The sequence below is a fragment of the Crotalus tigris genome, unplaced genomic scaffold (assembly GCF_016545835.1).
Source record: "Crotalus tigris isolate CLP2741 ecotype Arizona unplaced genomic scaffold, ASM1654583v1 scf7180000018160.1183395, whole genome shotgun sequence".
Taxonomy (NCBI): Eukaryota; Metazoa; Chordata; class Lepidosauria; order Squamata; family Viperidae; genus Crotalus; species Crotalus tigris.
In genome coordinates, this window is record NW_024096855.1 from 95,920 (window position 1) to 118,236 (window position 22,317).

General features: G+C 36.8%; 1 protein-coding gene across 1 annotated transcript in view; it reads left to right on the plus strand.

Annotated features, from left to right (window-relative positions):
- The first annotated feature begins 630 nt into the window (after positions 1 to 630).
- The window catches only part of FGD3 (FYVE, RhoGEF and PH domain containing 3), a 102,837-nt gene continuing 81,150 nt past the window's right edge, over positions 631 to 22,317 (plus strand). The window contains exon 1 of the mRNA XM_039348549.1: positions 631 to 1,375. Coding sequence (XP_039204483.1) covers positions 1,363 to 1,375 — 13 coding nt within the window. The 5' untranslated portion in view covers positions 631 to 1,362. The remainder of the gene's footprint in view (positions 1,376 to 22,317) is intronic.

The window sequence follows — 22,317 nt, forward strand, 5'->3', positions numbered from 1 at the left end:
TAGCTTAATGACCACTTGTTCAGCAACCTTTCAAATTTATGAAGATGCTGAACAAGTGGTACTTATGATCGGTCCTTGTATTTGCAGCTGTCACAGATGCCCACTTTTGCATGAACATGATTTGGGTACTTGGTGACCTGCTGGCACTTAAGACATTACAGCATCCCACATTCATGTGATCACCATTTGCAATCTTTAGCCCTGGCTTTGGACAGTGGGGAAGCCAGCAAGAGATCACAAATGGCACCAATGTGATATTGTGCTTAATGAAGTTGCAATTCCCTTAACAATGGCAAGGGAACTGCTGTTGCTAAGCAACTGCTGTATGATAGCATTGCTTAGTGATGGAAATTCCAGTTCCAATTACCCTCGTTAAGCAAGGGCTATTAGTTTGAAGGTTGTACATCAGTTTAGAAACATTTTATCAGCACAGCTCCTAGGGGCAGATTCTGTGTCTGGCTAAAACACAAGTAGAAAAATTAAGAAAATGTATTTACTATGTCCTTCCAATTAAATCTTACATTCAAGCCAGCTAATCCAGAACACTACCATCACAACTAGTGATTAGAACTCAACGAAAAAACTAGTAAAACCCAATTGCCACAAGATTCAGTTAATTGCCCTATCAAGAAATATGTGTGAAGGCTTCTGATTTTGCTTCCTTTTCTAAAGACAAACATTATTAAATTGGGCAGGCTAGAAATTTCTTCCCCTTGTTCTTCAGAAAGACAAGGCAGGGATTTGTGGTATCTTAAAAGACTAAACATTTACCACAATAAATTGTTTTTCCACTCATGTGCAGACATAAATATACAAACACATAATTTCTTGGGTCGGAAAGCCTAAGGAAAGGCCCTGTTTTTTAGAGAGCGTTCAGACAGGTGGAATCCCTTCTTTCCTTCGTCTGGAGTTCAGTCCCCCTTTTTACCCACAATGCCCGGCCCTTAGCGAGGCCGGGAAAGTTGCTTGGTTTTGACCGTGCGTTACGAAGCAGAGCGGGAAGGCGAACAAGCCTAAGGCTGCGTCCCTCCCGGCCCCCCAACTCTGCCGCCGGGGCTGCACCTGGTCCCTGGGCAGGCCAGGCACGTTCCCGCTCGCGGAGTCGCGCGCACTCTTCGACAGGTTCCAGGCGTCGCTTGCTGCGGGAGACGGTGCGCGTGTGAGGGCTTTGGGGGTGGAGGCTGGGGTGCTAATTGCCGCAAGCCCCTTCGAGCAGCGCTTTGGGGAGATGCAGCTGCTGGAAAGAGTGCGCGGGGGAGAAGTTCCGTCTCCTCTTCTTCTAGGAGGGACGCTTTCGCCTTAGCGAGGCTCGGCGCCATAGCACCCAGTCCAGGGGCAGCAGCGAGACCTCGGCGGCCAGAGATGGATTCGGCGGGTGAGTGACGGGGGCGCGGGAGGGACCGTCGCATACTGCTCTGCGGAGAGAGGCGAGGAGGAAGTGCTGACCTCCAGCATAGTAAAATCGCCCTTCCGACTGCGGAATGCGCTTCACTGATGCATTTCGATGCTCCTTTGCATGTATTTCGCCTTTCCTTCTGCCCCCAATACACTTTCTGTGCCAGCCGTGCCGTTGGAGCCGCCGCATGTATCAGCGGGAAAGGCGGTCTACGTTTTCGCCAGCAATTGTTGGAAGTGCCAGTGTGATTGGTTTCCTTTTAAAACTGCGACATACGAAGTTGATTGGAGATGTAAAACTAAATCTCTAATCCAGTTTTATCATTTTGAGCCTTGAAAGCAACCTGACGTGGCTGTTAATAAATTCTGTTGTAATTCCTGCTTAGTGAGGAAAAATGATTGATTCTGGCTCTGCCTTGAAGGAAACACCTTGCATACAAATGCTGAAGTTTTCAAGAAAAGGAATATATTCAGAATCCTGTTACCCTCTGAGGCTGATTTCTTGGTGCGATTAAGACTCAAATGCCTACCAAGGAGGAGTTTGGTACAGGTTAAGAGTTTAAAGTATTTGCCAAAGAATAATGGTGGAACTCCATTCCAACTTTTATAGTTAAGAACTGACTTGCTTAATCAAAGCAAAAATATTCCAGCTTGTATTTTCTGTTTCTAACAGTCATCTACTCTATATCAGGTTGAGGGTTCTCATGGTTGCGTTTGATGGTTCTGTGCCATTTGGTTCTGTGTTCTTCAAAGCTTGGAGGTTCTATTAGGAGAGGTTTTCAATTAGCTTGTTGCAATTCCCTTTTCAAAACTGAATTTAGTATCCAGCACAGCCTGTTGTATATTCATAGATAGGCTTCATTGTGTGGACGACAGTTTCCTATTCTCTGTCCAAAGCCCACTGTCCATTCTTCAGGTGGCCTCAGCGTTTACCACAATAAGGTTGGGGATCTCAGACTTAAATTGTCCAAGTGCCCCAGAATTGTTCATTAATCTGAGGGCTGAAACCAAAGCTTCCTCATAGATTGATACAACTATCTCTGGAAGCAGTGGAGCTTCTGGCTCTGCATTCAAGACTCTGGTAGCCTGTGGTAATGCAATAACGCTGAAACCCCACTCTTAATATGCTAGTTGTAGGAAGTAAGGAAGATGACCTTATTGAGAATATGCAGGAACTGTTACCGAGGCAAAGTGTTAGGATTAGATTGAAATGTTTTTAAAGTCCAGAGCAAAGAAATAACATTTGGAACTGGCTTAGGCAGACACAGTATCTCCCTGATTCATATGGGTATAAGAAGGGAAAGACGTATAGCACATACTCTAACAGAAAAATCTTAAGACACACTGCCAAGGGAATGGTCAGATAAGAGAGAGCATGGCCCACAGATGGATAGTGGGTGGGGCATGAGGTTCAGAAGACACCCTAATGTCTTAGGGCTAGGATGTAAGGGAGACCTGTATTTCAGACATTCAAAATCTGCTAATATAGTTTTACAATAAAATGAAATTAGTTTACCTGGTCCTGATTCCTATCTGGTTTACCCAATGAGGCCAATATCAATCTTGCAAATCTGAGCAGATCATAGAGTTCTAAATATTGCTGATAGCCTACCAGATTTAGTAAGTGGTGGATTTGGCTAACTGGAGCATTTATTCAATTACTGGACATTGCATATGCTAATTTTAATTTTTGAAACTAGAACCAGATTCTAAGGCTCATATCAGACAATGAACTTAAACTTTACCATTAAAGACTACTTTTAATTCTCTAAGAAAGATAATCAAGTTCATATTGAAATTACAGTTTTACAATTTTCATATACATAAGGATAAGACTAAATTCTCTTCATGGGACCAAATAACTACCCACATAAAAATAATATGATGAAGCTATCTTTGTTTTTTTTGTCTTGTGGAGAAATAAAAGCATGTGATATTGGTAAGAATAGGACATTCTACCTCAGTGTTGCTTTCTTTGGCAGTTTTTCCATTTAAATCAAAATGGTGGAAAATAATATGTTCAACACATGCTCAACCAGAATTTAATTTTTAGAAGTGCACTCTGAATGTACTGTTTAGTCACTCATAAAATGGATGGGCTCACAGATGTTGTTCTTATCCCCTTGATTTCCAGCATGTCTTTGTTGAATGTCAAGGTCCCAAGGACGATTTTGCTGATATTCTGTTGAGTGTTAGCAGAATTCTGTATGATCTGGACTGGAGGACTCTGCTTGATCTTGGTGGAGAATTATAATTGAATGCAAGTGAACATGAGTCAAAAAGTAGGAAGGCATTCTCAGAGATATGGCTGATATAAACATGTGCACAACATCTGTCTTATGCTCATTTAAAGATCTTGTTTGGTCTGGACATCCAATCAGGTTTACTGTAACTTTGACATTGTATCACACATAAGTGATATGAACCCTTTTGAAATAACCACCACCACCACCACAACAACAGTAATAATAATAATAAATAAAAGTTGGAAGGGACCTTGGAGGTCATCTAGTCCAACCCTCTGCTCAGGCAGGAAACCCTATACCATTTCAAACAACTGGCTGTCCAGTCTCTTCTTAAATGCTGGAGCATTCATAGCTTCTGGAGGCAGGTTGTTCCAATGATTAATTGTTCTAACTATCAGAAAATGTCTCCTTAGTTCTAAATTAACATTTCAAGATATTCAAATTTACTTATTTCATATATATTATTATATACTATATACAGATAGTCCTTGACTTACAACCACAATTGAGCTCAAAATTTCTGTTAAGTGAAACACTGCGACTGATACGTTAGTAACCTGGTTGTTAAGTGAACCGCTTCCCCACTGACTTTGTTTGTCAGAGGAAGTACTAAACATGCTTGGAAATGCATCCTGGTGATATATTAATAAAATATTGAATATAAATTTGGCATTAACCTGACTGGTTCTTTTGGTGTGATTGAGTAAATGTTAAAATAAGCTTAAGTGACTTATGGGCCCTTCCTGATAATTTGACTACAGATCATAAATTGTACCCCTTTTCCATTTGGGTAAAACAATTCCAGCAAGTTGTCTTAGCTGCCAAATAGGAGGATGGAAAGGAACCTCAGCTGTTTTTAATATCCCATCAAGCCACTTTAGATATTTCCCCCATGCTGCATCATTGAGATACACTAAATATTGTGGGGTGTATTAATGAGGGCTAAGAATCTTTAGAACTTTTTATATCCTCCACACCTTCTCTATGCCACTCAGCTGCTGGTACATCTCTTTGGGAGTTTTCTGAAATGGTCTTTTTAACCTCAGAAAGAACCTCTCAGAGTTTCAGAGAGAAGCACCAAAAATGATCTGATGTTGAATCCCTTTAGTCAATGGAGCCTTCTCTGCAATAGCAGAGGAGAAAGATCAATCTGGTCCGAAGGCATGAAACTGTAACACAATTTTGTAAATTATTGATAAGTAATGACACTTGTATAGAAGTGAAACTCCTAAATCGATTTGAATCGGGTTTCAAACTATTTTTAAAACTGTTAAAGGATGGAAATGAGCAGGTAACTTCTGCTTGTATAGCTAATGGCACTAATTCCATGAGGAGATTCAACATGCAGAAACTGTTTTTTTCAAATGCTGTTTTGTGATAAATTGGAAACTGCATGTACAGTTTACGGGCTGATATGCATCCTTTAATATGATTTGCATTCTTACCTGACATTTAGTCCATCCATCTTGTAGTACTGATGAGATCATATAACATCTACTTCTTTGGAACGCTAATATTTTACAGTTCACATGATTAGATTGGAATTGTTTTAAGGTTCTCCAGTGAAAAAATGTAGGCAAGTTGGAAGATACTTAAAGTCTCTTTTGAGTTTTTAAATGCAAACATAAAAACTGTATGTTTGAGTGTTGCATGCAAGATTATATTATGTCTCAAGTAAGTAGACATATCTATAATGTGCTATGCCCAAACTGCAATACAGTGAATAGCATCGCAAAATAAAAGTAGAATTAACAATCTTACAAAAGTTTGTAACATATGTTTTCCATAATTTTGCTTTAACTAAACTTTTAATAAATCTATTATTTACTGAACTTGTTTTGATTACTTTCCACAGTAAAACTATATTAATTTTCATTTGAGAGAATTGTAGATTTTGTACCTTATTATTAAACTATGCTCTGCTCAAAGTAGTTTCCATTATGAAAGTACTTAAACATTTTTAAGAAAATGTCACGCAGAAGGGAAATCAATTTAAAATCCTCCTTTCTACACTTCATGAATAAATAACTATGAAATGAACATTGCTCATTTTTAGGATAATGGTTGAAAATATGCTTAAAAGTGTTTGATATTATTTTAATGATTTTTTAAAAAACACTTAATTCCCCAGTGTTTTAATCGCTATTTTTCTACCACTACCATTCATAATCTGAATACTTCTTTCTTACCCCACAGAAACTATATATATATATACGCATTTATAACTATATATGTATATATATTTACAAGGGTTGAATAAAAAGTAATGTCTTTGCTTCTATAACTTTAGTTTAAATATGGATGTTTGATACATCTATTTACTTTTTTATATGGTCACCTCTATTCACTGCACATTTCAGTCAACAATAGACAATTTTTAAAGCCATCACAAAAGAACCCACACTTTATCTCTTCTGACAGATCAAGAGAGTCCTTTCCCCCTCTTCATATGAATCAAACAGAGGCCCACAAAGGTAATCCTTCAGTTTTGGGAAAAGGTGCAAATTGCCTAGTACCAAATCAAGACTGTAGGCAGATGGATTAAAATTGTGAGATCCAGCTTTGCAATTGCCTCCTGGATAGCTTGTGAAATAGCATAGTATGATGTTTAAGTAACGTTTCATTTTTGTGTTTCTGAATGTTGAACACTATTTCAAAGGTTTGAGTGTTGCAGTATAGTACGCAGAGCTGATCTTGGTACCAAGTTCAAGAAAAGCCATCTGAAAACACCTCTTCAATTACTGATGTTTTCATCTCTGCTGTCAGCATGCAAGGAACCCATCTTTTAATATGAAAAAACATCAATAAAGATATCCCATGTTCATGTGAAATGCCAAGCCTTGCTGCAATTTTCCTTTGAATGATTCCTCAATTATTGTTAATCAGTTCATCAAGTTTTCTCATGTGCAACTTGTTGGTTTCTGTCACAGATCATACAGTTCATTCTTGATCACACAAATCGGCTTTTGCAGTTCATCACTTTTAACATATTTTGGCCCAGCAATGCACAGGAGTCATGTCAAAAAAGTCATCGCCACAAACAAATTCATTTGGGGTGAATTTCATTTGGAAGTACTTATTTGGTAGCTAAATTTCAATTATGGCATGTTGCTTAAAAGTTAGTGAAGAGTGACATAAAACATGTTGATCCAAAGGGTTCTAATAGCTGAAAGCAGTTAAGAAGCAATATCTGAAAGTGATTAGAAAAGGAAATACATGAATCAGTGTCCCTTCAAAAGCACCAACTGTGGTTTGAGCAAGATGGCTATTCCTTCACCTCCCAGAACAATTACCCCACTTGGGACTGCTGTCTTGCAATCTCCTCACAAGGAACAACTGTCTGGAGCACTTATGGGCAATTTCAACTCCTTTCCTTGTCTGGAGATGAGTTGCAAAGAACTAGTCTACTTGGTGTCTCTTCATTCTGCCGTAGTTGTCAGCTCTGCTTTCAGCCGAACTACCTTCAGTTCACCATTTCTTCCCTAGAAGTCCCAATGAATGTGTTATTTTCTAAAGCAGAGGTTAGCAACATGCTGTTCTTGGACCAGATATAGTCCCCAACTCCTTCACTGAAGCCCACTAAGCACTTTTTGTTTACTATTCTGAAATATTCTGAATATTCTATGGCATAATTTCTAATCATTTTAAGTTAAGAATGCATGGAAACTGTAATGTAAGGGCTTTAATATAATATTAAAGGGATCTAATTGTTAAACCAAACCCCTCTCCCCAACCCCCCCCCCAAATTTCAGCCTCATTTCTTTTCACCCTTGCCTACCCATTACAAATTACATTTTTCTACATGTGAGCTGGCATTGAAATGGAGTTAATTCATACTTTATTGTAGAATCTTTACATAATTCCTAGTGAACCACTATTAATAACAAAGAGTATTTTGTGATTCTGTGGAATACAGACTATTGGTTGCATATTTGGGGGCAAAAGATAACCAAAATTTTATTTGTTGTGAACATTAGACTGGAGGATATAAATGGGAAAAAACCATCAGAATCTACAATATTATTTGCATACTTGGGGAGGCTGTTTAATATTTTAAGAGTATAACACCATAATCTCTGCATATTTACTTAGAAGAAATTTTGGTCAATTTTTATGAGATTTTCTGCTAGGTTTGGAGAGTATAGTTTTGTTTGTCTCTGCTATGGATTTGTATGTGTAGATGAAAAAAAAAACATTTTGTCCAATTTACATTCAATTAGATGGATGAATGTATCTTTTGCATGACATAATCTTCAAAGTACCATAGAGCTAGAACTACATTTTTTAAAGACTTCATTGCACAGTACTGAATATTGCTTTGATAGCTGTTTCTTATACCAATTACTATTCAGTTACAGAAAAGTATATCTGACTGAATGAATAAATCCCTTGTAATGTTGGTATCTCAAAGGGTTTCTTAAATAGGGCAGAGTTGAATCATCCCTGTCTTACAGTGACCTCTTGGACATGATGCAATTGACGTTTCATGACCTCCTTTGAATCTCATTTGGTAAATTGGTGGTGTCTGATGCAGGAAAAACAGTTACACTTGTGCAGTGTTTGGTTAATTGTTTATTTATCATTCACATATTTGCTGAAAGAAGTCAGCAATGCTACCAGATGCCAAAGCAAAGAGGAAGGTCCTAGAAATGGAGGCACTTACAGTAACTACACTTGATGGTGTTTGTGTATAGAGAGGACCTTGACACCCTGTCCCTTCTCCTTGCAGGTTTTTATATTTTTATCTTTCTGAGCTTTTTTGCTCCGTTACCAAACGTATTTGTCAGTTGGCAGAGGAGGTGATGCTAGCATTTTTTTCTTCAAATTTTAGAGAAATCTAACTTTACAGTCTGTCATTAGAAATGCACATGTATTTCTCTAGCACAGTAGAAGGTAACAACATTACAACCACAACTTTTTGCTTTTAAGCAATAGATATATAAACGATTTCTATAACAATATGCCTATCTAGTTTACTTCTTTGGGTAAAGGAATCAATTTAACCATCTCTGCTTCTCTTTGCTGTGGGGAATAATACTGTATATCTTTTTTTTTTTTTAACCCTAAAACAGGGATGGGCAATCTTGGCTCTTTTATGACTCATGGACTTCAGCTCCCAGAATTCCTGAGCCAGCATGGCTCAGGAATTCTGGGACTTGAAGTCCATGAGTCATAAAAGAGGCAAGGTTGCCTACCCCTGCCCTAAAGGAAGAAGACACTTTTTTTTACTACTGTACTAAAGAGAGTCAGAAGTCAGTGCTTTTTTCTTTTTTCTTTTCTCCTTTACACTATCCCCCCTTTTTTCCCCATCCCTCTTCTTTTAGTTTTCCACATTTTTTTCTTTGTAGTTTAAATTTTGATAAACAATTAATAAAAACTAAATAAAAAGAAAAAGAAAAGAAATGCATATGTATTTCTTAAAGCATCCAGGGTAAAAACAGAGTCTGCAGATTGACTTGTGTCAGATTGAAAAATAGCTGATGGACTAAATTAAGTTCTGCATGGAATATTGACAAACAAGCATTTTGTTATGAAATTTTATTTTATTTTTATTTATTTATTCGTTGGCTCTTCTGAGTCAGGGCTTTTTTTAAAAAAAACTTCTGCAATTATGTGTCCCTGCAGTTTTCTTCACAAGATTTTTTTAGAAGTGGCTTGCCTTTTTCTCCTTCCTAGGGCTAAGAGTGATTAAATTGAACGAATGGACTGAATGAAATAAACAATGTCTTCAGACATCTGAATTATCCTGTCCTTTTCTACAATCTGACTTTTACCCTGTCATGTACTACAATCTAAAAGATTTGAATTATGTTAGTACAATTCAGTGGAGATTAAAGAAGTATTTGTATTTTAAGACTATGCCGCTGCTTTGGGAATCAAGTTATGTTCACAGTTGAGAATACTGAATTTCTACATGTGGTGACCATATACCATGAGAAATGAATGATGAAGTTCATCATATAAGCAGCATTAACAGTATACAGATGTCTCTGTTGTTAACCTAGTCCCCTTATTTGGGGTTTCTTGAATCAGTCACAGAGCCTAACTAATATTTATTTGTTTATTTGATTTTATGCCTCTGATTCCAAATGACTCTGGGTCATTTGTAATTAGAAATTACAAAAAACACTCAGTATAATAGGAAACAACAAAACCAAAGTAAAAACAAACAAAGAAACAACCACACGCTGGAGGTATACTAGTAAGGCTTTGATGATGATAATGCAGTTTGATCATGATGGACCAAGCCATCTGTTGCCTCCATTATCCAGAATATGTGAGTAGGAAGGATTTATGCAATGTGACTAGTTAAATTATAAGGGATTCATGCTGAAGAATTGGCCTGATTCTTCTTTATAATGTGGCACATTGTTTAGATGAATGTTTTGCACTGGGGTGGGGTATCTTCAATATGGTGATATCTGGTTCTACATTTTCACCCTAGATCTGAAGGCGGGATGTGGTAACAATTGTGATCTAGCACATTGGATCTGGCAGGGCATGAATCCAATCAATTCGTCCAGAAACTTACTAGTTCTGGTATAGTACCAACTTTGGCTCTTGATGCAGTTAATATTCCCCCTGAAATCCCAGGGCCAATTTAAGGGGCCTCCTGGACTCACAACTCTTCTGGAAAAGCAAAATCCATGGCCAGGAAGCCTTAAGCACAACTTCACCTAACATACTAGCCGAGGCCTTAACTAAAACAGGATGCACAAGGGATACTCAACGATGCCCTGGTCAGACACTATTCACTTGGAATCCAGTAACTTACTTTACTGGAGACTTTTCTTGAAATCACTTGGGAACCATATGGCTCCTGAGTGCTTATTAACATAGTTTTGATGCTGCAGATAACATTATTGCTGTAGGAACTGCATTGGTTATTGGTAATGGCTGCAATTGGGCATCTTGAAGGAAACTATTTGGCAGTTCTGGTAAAAAGGAGATTTATTTTAGAAAGACACACACACATAAAAGCCAATAGGAGTCTGCCTAATTCCTAGGGGTCCATTTAACAGAAAGAATGGAGACAAAAGAAATATTGACAAAAGAAATATAAGAAAAACTAGTGGGTGGGTCAACAGGAAAATGAAATCTGAGAAAATTGTATTTGGAAAGAGGTAACAATATGCTCAAAAAGAGTAAGGCAAGGAACAAAAGAGAACATATGACTTTGAGGACTAGTATAGTGAATACTAATGAGGTAAACTATCCATGGGTTTGTAAACTTTACTTTATAGCTCAGTACGTGCTATGAATCCAATCAATTATGTAGCACTCTATCATTAAGCTATAATACAGATTCTACACAGTCATATACTTATTATATGATTTTTTTTTCAAGAGTTCACAGTTTTGTTCTTGGGTTTCTTCTTTTTAGGTTAACCACCATTTACCAGGACTAACAAAAGCTTAAGAGGCCAGTCTAAAAATAGCCTTTACAGTTTAAGAGGTATCTGAAATTAAATCATTCTCAGATTAAATATTCCATAGTAATAGTTGCTATTGCAATATAACAGAATCTTGCAATGTCTTACAAAAGTAAAACATTTCTTCTATCATAAATCTATAGAAGTCTAGCACTTCCTCTTAAACATAAAGATATCATTCATACTGAAGATATTTTTCTTCCCTGTTGACATGTAAGGAGTCTGGTTTACATTTTACTAATCATTTTCAGGAAAGCGATTTGCACTCCCATTTTTTTCACTGATAGATGAGGGAAAACGTTAACTGAATTCTGTTTCTTCTTAGTCCTTTTACACTTGATGTCAAAACAGCTTTCCTGATGTATTACTGTTTCCTGGAGTATTACTGTGATGCATTCAACCCTCCTTTCCTCCCATCCATGCAAAATCTAGCTCAGCCTGGTCTGATGGTGCCAGACAGGGAGGAGAGGTCACACTTAAATACCGTAGATAAGCAGAGAACAGAGAGAGATAAATCCTATTTTGAACTATTGGGATAAACAGTAGTTTTCCATGAAGCGTCTGCTGAGAAGCTGTTAAAAGTATTGAAATATTGTTGAAGGATGCCCAATATGGTAGCACAAATCCTTTTTTAAATCTTTCTATTACAGTAATTCATAACCAGTTGCTAAAGCAGATTAGCTAGAATATAAATTGTACTTGTTGAAGAAATATTTCTGATTTTAGATAAGTTTATCCAATTTTTAGTCAACTAGGCAAAAGGCATATTTTATTAAAGGAATATGAAGTTGAATCTTGGCAGGCTTTCTTAAACAGTAAAGCCCTACATGGGTTTGAACTGTGCTTTCGGTTAACCTGCCAATTGATTAGCATCTTTCTAAGCATGTAGCAACTGTGGAAAAAGAATGAGAATGATTCTTTCCCAGGTAAGATCCATACAGTATCTTTATTATAAATCATATATTAGTGTGAATCCATCTGCTGCAGGATGACTGAAGATTATAGACTGCTATCTACCACATTGGTCCAGTGTAGATTAATAGACATATATTTTTCAATTTCCCACTCCAAGGCTGAGTCAATGACCCCAAGTCACACAGCAACATCTGTGTCAAAAGGAGGGAAAGAACATGTGTCTCCCTGTTCCTGTCCAGCACTTTAACTACTCCATGAAACTAGCTGGGTTAAATGAGTTAACTGTTCAGTATTAAATATTAGAACTCACAGTTGACCCATAGAACCTCTTCAAAAGGCCTTCCAAATTGCATTATGGGAAAAATTGCATTTATGTTCATTTCATTAAATTTAGTTTTGTCCTACCCCACCCATTTCTTTTTTCTGACCCTGCCCGCTTTTGGAGTGCTTCTCCTGGCCCATTGCTGAAAGGCCAAATTCAAGAAGATTGGCAATTTGTTAATTTCCAGGTTTTGATTGTTTGAAGGAATCCTAAATGCAATCCTCTGGGAATGTTATGTTTTGCTGGTTTTGTAAAAAATGTTGCTATATTATTCTCTTAATATTGGTAGAATGTCAGTTAATAAGTAGTTTATAAAAGAAAAAAAATTCTCATATTATCAGATCATATCCATAATATAGCTTTTTCTACACTTGGCATATGGACTGCGGAAGAAAGCTGGAAAGATACTGATCACCACCAGTCTGGTCTATGGAAGGAAGCAACAATTAGAGTTAAAAATTGAACATAATTGATAACTTTGAAAAAAATCGTATTATTCATTTCTGGGTAGAATAATGAGAACAAAAAACAGGTGCAGAGGATAAGCAGAAGCAAAAGAAAAACTACATCAGAATTTGGGGAAAAGAAGCATCAGCCCTTTTGTGACTCAGATCAGAATTTGGCCTACATAATTTTTTTGTAGCCTTTTCCTATTCAAGAGAATTATTTTTCTCTTTGGAAAAGTGATTATGCAGTTCCCTTTTTGGACCAAAACATAATGATGGTTACATAAGTTGGGCCTGAATATTTCCCAGAGAGCAAGTTCAGGATCCATTTACAGTTGCATGGAACAATTTAGGCACTCCTCATTCACTCTTATATTTCAATGAAATCCTAAGTAAATAGAAGAAGCTTCTGCATGGCATAAACACAAATACATCATTCTACAGATTTGAATCTTTATTTATGTGCAATTGTTTACGGGTTCAGAATAAAACTCCCATGAATATGGCAGATGTGAAAGTTGAATTTTCTTTCATTCAGTACTTTGTAATATCTCTTTTGGCAGAAATAAGAGCTTCCAAAAGTTTTCTGCAGCCAACTAATGGTAAATAGCTAATAGCTTGTGTTTAGATTTTTCTCACTCTTCTTTGCAGTATTTCTACTTCAGAAATATTCTTAGATATTTTTGGTATACCATTTATGCTTGCCCTTGAGACTTTCTTGCAATTCATTCATTACTGCAATTGTGAAACCCTTTCTAAAAACTTTGTTTAAACTTGATTTGGAGGTATGTTTCAGATTGTTGTCTTGCTAAAATATCTACTGTATTGTTTTTTGCAGCTTCCATTTCTTCACTGTGTTAGTATCAGTGTTCCATTGGAACATGAGGGCTGATAGTTCAAAATACACTTTTTTAATTAAATAAATAAACAATTTTTTTCTACTTAAATTGTGTCAATTGAAAAAAATGTTCAATTTGTTTTTCATATAGTTTATTTCCATTTACTCATTAATGATAAGCTTGCTCTGGATCTCAGTTTAGATGACCAAGAGGGCTTTAATTCTATATGTGTACTTTTAAAACAGGAAATGATAATGATTTAACTGTTTAGTCAAGTTACACCCTTAATGTTCCACTTGGAAAAAAATAGTATTCAAATTAAAATAAACTTTAATCCACATTTGAGGGGGAGATCATTGGTTTGTTATTCCTAAGAGCTAAGTTAATAAGAGAAAGTAGTTTTGCTAATGAATAACAACATTGAGTCTGATGTTCAGAACTATGGAAATAAAAATTAGCTTTGGCTCCTAAGAGTCTGTAGATGGAGAACTGCAATTCTAACATGTATTTTCTTAGTCTGGACTGCAGATAACCTATTTCCTCTTGTGACAGCTAATCTTGGACTGGTAAGAATATGGTAGAAAAAGAATGGGAGGAAAGTGATTCTGGCGAAGGGAAATAAGCATGTTCTTGCTTCATATTATTCCTGTTATTTATTTTATTTACTAATGTTGCTATTAATCCGTTTCATTTTGAAACCCCAGAAACTCCTGCATTTGCCAGTCCTGTTTGCTGCAGCCTTTCAGGAAGTTTAGATGTTTGTGAGATTTGTTTTGGCTCTTGCAATGGTTAGATCAGTGTGTTAGATGAAAACGCTATATATCATTTTTGATAATCATCTTTCACCAGCTGGTACTTTGCAGGAAATTCCTAATTTTGTTAGTTTTGGGTTTTTTTCCCTCACACTGTCAATTTGACTTAGGGCAAGCAAGCCCTAAGCATTGTAACACTCAAGAAATCCTATAAAAAAAGGACATCGCTGCACGTGAGTAAACAAGCAATAAAAAAAGTAAACATACTGGACAAATAGCCAGTTTTGCTTTAAAAGATGTCACCTAGATTTCATTTTATATTAATCATTCTTTTTTTAATTTGCTAGAAGATTATACATTTCTTTTGTCAGCGGGGAAAAAAGTGCATTCACAAATATGTACTAGTTTATACTGCTATTATGTGTACTGATCTTTAGCATTATTTCTGAAATTTCTCATATAACAATAGCTTCTATTTAGTTTAAATGAAAGCATGTAGCTTTCTTTCTTTGTTCTATGTTCAGTAGAAAATGGTGACCGCAGAGACAGAATGTGCTCATTCTGGGGGCAGGGGGAAAGCTAATGCCATCTTGTCAGAGCGGGAACATCCAATGTTAGCAGCATTGACAATCTTATCTGCAGTCAACAATTGAGAAATATCTTATTGTATTGGTTGTATTGTGCTGAATTCTTCACTAAATAGCTTTTTGTACTTTGAACATTAAAATCAAGAGCTTTCAAACTGCTTACCTGCTGTATTAACTCTTGTACACAACACGATACAGTCTCATAACAAGCTTTATTTAAACACACTATCAAAAAAGCAAATTTCAATGAACCTCAAAATGTGATAACGAAAAGGTCAGAAGAAAAGATTCTGACCATTGAATCTCCAGAGTGAGATAATTCCACTTACCTAATCTTCCTATGAAGATATGATTATTAGCAGAAACACAGATGCTAATATTACCAGAACAGAAACCTCCAAATATACAAAAGCAAAATGGTTGTTTTAATTTACCATTAAAGGCTTTAATGTAAAAAGCTCCAACAATCTAAGTGGAACTCAGAAACTATCAACGACCAATATCAGAGAAATGGCAAAATAGGTGGTAAACTCTAATTTTCATGTAATAGTAGAGTTCTGTTTCTAGAATAGTAATATCCAAGGTTGCAGCTGTAACTTTTAGGCTGAGATGGCACAACAGGAGGTAACCAATAGAGAATAAAGAGAACTGCAAACTTATAAATAGGTCAATTTGGTCAAGTAATACCTCCTTAATTTTCATGGACTTACACTAGTTCTGCAGTCAGACTGGACTGTGCTTAGGACACGTTATTTTTCATATCAGCAATCTTTTTTCCATCTTTTAATGGAGACCAGAATATTTTCTAGGTCAGTGGTTCTCAATCTTTTCTTCACCATGGACCCCCTTTAAATACCTTTTGTGGCCAAAGACTATGGCCATGGACTCCCAAGACTTAACTCAAGATTTAAATCATAATATTTCTTCAAGCCTCTATGGACCCCCTGTGATGACATTGTTGCCCCCCAGCAGTCCACGGAAAGGTTGAGAACCACTGTTCTAGGTAATTTTAAAGTATCTGACAGGTTGTTCTGTTCTATTCTATTCTATTATCTACAAGGGTCTACCTAATTTCTGTAACATCTGGTTTTGGTGCCTTTTTCCTAGGCTAATTAAAAATAGCAAAAATTATACTTTTTCACTTTTGTGAGATTTCCGGCTTTCCCTATTGTTAAAGGATTACTTCAGTTGACCCAACTGAATAGCTTATCCGTACTTGATTTAATCCGAGGTTTAACTTCTGTATTGTTAACCAACTTTGGACCAATCTTGACAGCAAGCCACTAAGCAGAAAATGAATAGTTTGTATATAATGTTAACCAATATTTGCAGTTTTTACAGTGGACATTAGCACTTATTTTTTTAAAATGCAACTATGCTTTGGAATAATGAACTCATGTTGTTTTATTTATTTATTTGAGAAGCAGCCCAGCCATTAACCAGTCTAGGTGTGGTTTGTAGGTCAAAAAGCAATAATGATATAATAAAAGAGAAAAAATATCATCAGTGGCTCAGACATATCCTTTATACTAACATATAAACCTATCCATGGATAAGCCAAGTGTTGGATTTTTAAACAAAAACGTGCCACCCATAGAGAAGCCAACTTGCATTTTCCATGGTATTTGGGTTAAAAATGTGAGGGTCTGCTGATCCATATGTATATATGGGAAATATGGGTGTTTTAAAAATGTATTCCTGTATATACTAGTAAATAAACCCATCTTCAAATAAGATGAACTCATTTTTGGAGGTGCATTTTGGCACCTAAAATTCTCCACTTCAAATTCTCAGTGTATATATCCCCCCCTCTCCGAGTCCAGCAATGGCCAGGTTTTCAATAGCTTCCTATCAGATCTCTGGAGGATATCATTCCAAAAAGTAGTCACTGCAACTGAGAATGCACTCAGGTAGTCCTTGAGTCACTTAATGGTTGTTTGAAGTTATGAGAGACCTCCCCCCCCCAAAGCTACATATGACCCTGTTTCAGTCATGGCCTCTGCAGTCTCCCTGTAGTCATTTGCCCTTATGCCGATTGCAGAAATGCTGCAGCCCCCCTCCCCACCATCCTGCCCTGCTGGTACCCTGCAGCAACTGGACCTGCTCCCCGCACACCCTTCACTCATTAAGCCAGCAAAATGGCTTCATTATTTTTGACATTATCTAGAACAGCGGTTCTCAACGTTTGTGTGACGGCGACCCCCGTCACACAAACATTATGCGCATGTGCGGCGTGGTGGCCCCCATGTGTGGTGCGCATGCGCGGCGGCGCCCCCGGAGGGGAGAAAATGGCGGATCGCCGCCTTTGGCGACCCCCGAAAAATGGTCGATCGACCCCAAATGGGGTCGTGACCCATAGGTTGAGAACCGCTGATCTAGAAGACTGTCTATACCTCCTGGGTTCCAAAATGACACAACTTAATTAATGGAACCTGAAGTACACCCACTCTGCCTTTTCTTACCCGACTGACAGAAACAGTGGGGAACAGGCGGTCCTTCAAATAACTTGGCTGACTCCTCATGTGATTTTTGGAAGCTGAAGCTGAAGATGCTACACAAAAATGGAGTGTGCTGTTGTGCAGTCTTCAGAGTGTCTAAAAATCCCTGAGAGAACGGGGCACTTCACATAGTCTTCACAGCCTGCTGTGGCCATAGAAGGGCATTCTCTGAAGCTGGTTCAAGAAAGAAGGTTCAGGAGAGCTGATACACCAGATGTACCTGGGCAGAGTCTGCTCTTTGAGCAGGGCCTGTGAGCTCAAGATTATACCCCTCCTTCCCCGATTGTTAATATCTCATTGCTGTTGTGCAAAGAATTGTAAGATTTTCACTGTGTGGAACTATATGGTTAATACACAGTTCATTCAACAAGTTAGATATAACAAAATCCATATTAATCTAGTTGATTGCAGCTACCTGAATTCTCATTATTCATGCATGGAAGAAATTGGTTGGTTTCCTTAGCATCTTATATCCAGGTCAAGAATCATGTCTTGCTTGCATAAAGATTTAAACTGTATGTAACTGGATAATCTCCACTGCATGCTAAAAAAACCCTAATAAAATATACATTTTACATCAGGGTAATTTAAATTCTGCATCAATAAAAAATTAATTTCATAAACCAATATAAATTATTCACACTAAGAACATCCACCTACTTTCTCTAATTTATTCTAATCTTTTATTCATTACTTTTGTTTTCCTAATGCTAGTAAGGGTCAAGAAGTTTTGCAATGAAATTAAACTCAAAGGCCTAAAGGCATCATTTATAGGCTTAATTCTGCTACATTACCCATCAGAGATTTTGTCGGGAGTCAAAGATGGCATACTGTACAAACATAATAAATAAAGAAAAGAACTGTTATTTAGCAGAAATAATATATTACCATACTTTCTTGCAGCAAGGTTCATAAATGAGGCAAAACTTCCAAATACAGTCAACAGTAATCCATCTCATGTTGTGCAGTATAACAAGGTGATACTCTGGGGAGGGCAAAGGAACAGCCTTTCAGCGAGTCTTAGTGGTGGCTGGCTACATCAGTCTCTTGCTCTGTTCTGTTTAAATTAATATTTCAAGCATCTGAAAGAGCCAGTTTGGTCTAGATCAGTGGTTCTCAACCTTTCTAATGCCGCGACCCCATAATACAGTTCCCCATGTTGTGGTGACCCCCAACCACTTATACATCACCGGGTGCCAGGGGCGTGGCCAAAGAAAAGGGGGAAAAATGGCGGACAGCCTTGTTTGGCGACCCCCGTGAAATGGTCATTCGACCCCAAATGGGGTCCCGACCCACAGGTTGAGAACCACTAGTCTAGAGGTTAAGGCACCAGTCTAGAAACCAGGAGACTGTGAGTTCTAGTCCCACCTTAGCTATAAAAGCCAGCTGGGCGATCTTGGGCCAGTCACTTTCTCTTAGTCCAACTCACTTCACAGGATTGTTGTGGTAGGGAAAATAAGAGATAGGGGAAATATTAGGTATGTTTGCTACCTTGAGTTTAGAAAAAAAATAGTAAAGGTGGGATATACATAAAACAATGAATAAATAAATCTGCAGTGTGTAAGAATTCATTACTAAGGTTTAGGTCAGGGGTAGGCAACCTTGGCTCTTTTGTGACTCGTGGATGAAGGTTGCCTACCTTTGGTCTAGATGAATTACAGTAGTTGTTATCGTCCCTGGAGATGAAAATTTGAATACTATAGTATAGTGCAGGGATAGGCAACCTTGGCTCTTTTATGACTGTGGACTTCAACTCCCAGAATTGGCTGGCTCAGGAATTCTGGGAGCTGAAGTCCACGAGTCATAAAAGAGCCAAGATTGCCTACCCCTGATATAGTGTATAGGACCCTTGAGGAGTTTTTGTTGTGTGATTTTTATATTTTGTGACATATTTTTATTATAAGCCATCCAAATATGGCTTAAGTGAGATTGGCAGTAAAAAATTGTAAGAATGAAATGAAAATGAAAGAATTTTGATGGGAGAGTATGGGCAAATAGGAAAGAAGTTTAGGAGGATTTTTGTATAGCTTATAAAAAGCTGTAACTTTTTGGCAGGCATACACTGAACTTGGACTGCAATTTCTATACTCTTCACTTAAAATAAATACAGAAAAATAAATCTTTAATTGCAAACAAGCTTGGGAGTAGCCCCAGTGATTGCTTTTTTTCCCTTTCTTTGCAGAAAATCTTCCCATTTGACAATAATTAACACTGTGTTGGTGATTTTAAGTTTTAACAGGTTTTCAGCTCATACTTGACTGACATCAAATAATGGTTAGGTTCTTGTGGATTTGGAAGAATCAGAATTATGTATGCATTCAGCTCTAGAACCATGCTATTAACATACTTTTTGCAAATGCAATTCTGCATAAATCCACCAGATGTCATTTGATGATTAAGTCTTTGTCATAAATTTCCATGGACAGTAATAGTTCTTCTCCCCATATATTTTCCATATTATCTTTTTATTCTAAACATCTGCACTTTACAAAATGCAAATGTTTTTCATTTTGATTTTTTCTCTTCATGACAATAACTTAAAGAAGAGAATCTGTTACATGTTTATTGCTACTTAATAAAAATGCTCAGTGGTCAAAGCTGAACAATGTCAAACTTTCTTTGTTGTAATTGGTAGGATATGATTTGCATTTGGGAGAGTACAAAAAATTGCTAACATCATGTACCAAAGCAGATGTAGAAGGCAAAGTTTTTTGCTCCTCTCTTCTTAAGTCATTCTTCCTTAGGACTCTGGTGAAAGATGCTGCTTTGAAGTATGTTAAAACTGGTAAGATGCAAACAGTATTTTGAGATATGATGTATGTTGATGTCAGTGATTATAAGGCTGTAACAATATTACTATGAGCTATTTTCAGTTCTATTTGTAAGATTCTATTTGTTCCAGTGAATGAGTCTGTCTGTGTATGGATGGTTAAGATACTATTTTAGCTGATTTTGGCTTTCTCCTGTTTCCTCTAACAGTAGTATTCGGAGAGCCATAGATGAGATGGGAATGCAGGAAAAAGATTAATCTGAGGGAATATGTTTTGCTAGGACAAAGATCTTAAAAACAACAACAACAAAGGACAGGGCAATGGATGTCTTGTGTTACTAAAATTCAATTTTTATTTGGACTGTTGAGGGAAAAGAGAACAATCCATAAAAGTACTAAGATTTCATCCATATTTAAAATGTAAAGAAAGTTATTTTATACATTTGCTAATTTATTTCATGCATTTCTCAGGCAAGATTTTTTAAAATTGAAAATTTAAATGAAGGTCTTGGTGTATATGTAGTATTAAAATGTGTCTTGAATTCCAGCACTCATCACAGGGTTAGATCATCCAATTTTTAAAGAATTTTTAGAAAACAAAATAGGGAAAAATTATATTTTTTTAAAAAAGATAGCTGGTCATTAATCTCTTGTTTGGGCTGATCAAATCTGGAGGCAACAAGCTAGAGGAGTTTGTTTTGCAGAATATCTCTTTATTCTCCATTAATATCAATCTAGAAACTGCTGGGCTTAATCATTCTGACTTCATGTTTTCTTTTCTGAGGAAAGGATGAAAAAGTGAAAGTCCTGAGTTTCTGTGAGTTCAAACTGTAGTTGCCATTTTGGCAAAACTGTCATATCATTGGAAACTGGATCTAGGAATTAATTTCAAATGTATTTGAATCTTATCATTTAAAAATACTGAGAAACACAGTTGGTTCTGCTGTACTCTCATACAGATAGCATTCTTGTATCAGCTTCAGTTTCTATGGCATTTTTTCTCTTCTTGTTACTATTTTCTACAAATACAAGGGTGTGGACAAGAATGGTAGATTGAAGATAAAATAAACCTATCCTTCCATGCTATTTCCTTGCTTTTGTTATTAGATTCAAGAGAGGGCATGTAAGTATGAAGCTAGTGGAGCATCTAACTAACCTTGGCTATTCTAGAAAGTTACACAAGATCAGCCCTGTTTGATTCTTGGACTGGAGACCATCTTGGAAATATGGATAATTGTAAACTAAACTGTGGAGTAAAACTACATCCTGGAAGAAACAGTGGCAAGCCATTTCAGTACTATTTCCAAGAAAACTGCCAAGGTGTGTCCATGACATCTCCCATGACATCTTCTTTAGCTATGTTTCACATTCTATTTTATATGTTGCAATTCCAATCTTTTTAGTGTTCAGTTGCCACTTCAACATATAATGAGGAGCATTAGCAGGGTGTGGTCAGAAAAGGTGCCACATACACAGACTCCAAATAGAGTTTCTGGAGTACTGTTTTGGCTACGATTTTGACTTTTTAATCATACAATGCAGGCAGTCCATTATTCACTGGGCAGTGAAGCTAATTAGGTGCTGAAAGACATTTCACAAGTACTGTTTATTCACAACTTATTTCCACTAATTTACTGCTAATACTGTAATATTATTTTCCATTAAACTAAAATAGTTCTTTCAAGTAATGTTGTATTTTACATATTGTCGCAACTGAATATATAAATTGTTTCATTGCCAAATTATAGGCACATAGAAACATGACACTCCTAGCAGTTTACTGTGTTCACCACAGATACATTGCTAAGCGTAGTATTCATACTGTAGCTAAATATTTATTAACTGGAAATGAAATGTAAAATATAGAATTATTTCATGCTGTAGAATTTCTGCCATAATTCTTTTATATGCAGCACTATGCATATTTAGTTGGCCACTAGGGATTTTTAGGGAAAAATATATTCTTCTTAACTTTTTTTTAGGGAATGGTGGTATGAATGCCATCATATACATAGTTCAAAGTCTTCTTTCTTTTCCTGAGGATTTTATGAGTTGTATTGTAATATTTGTGAGTAGAATGTAAATAGTAGGTAAAAGGAGTCAGCTTGGGGTGG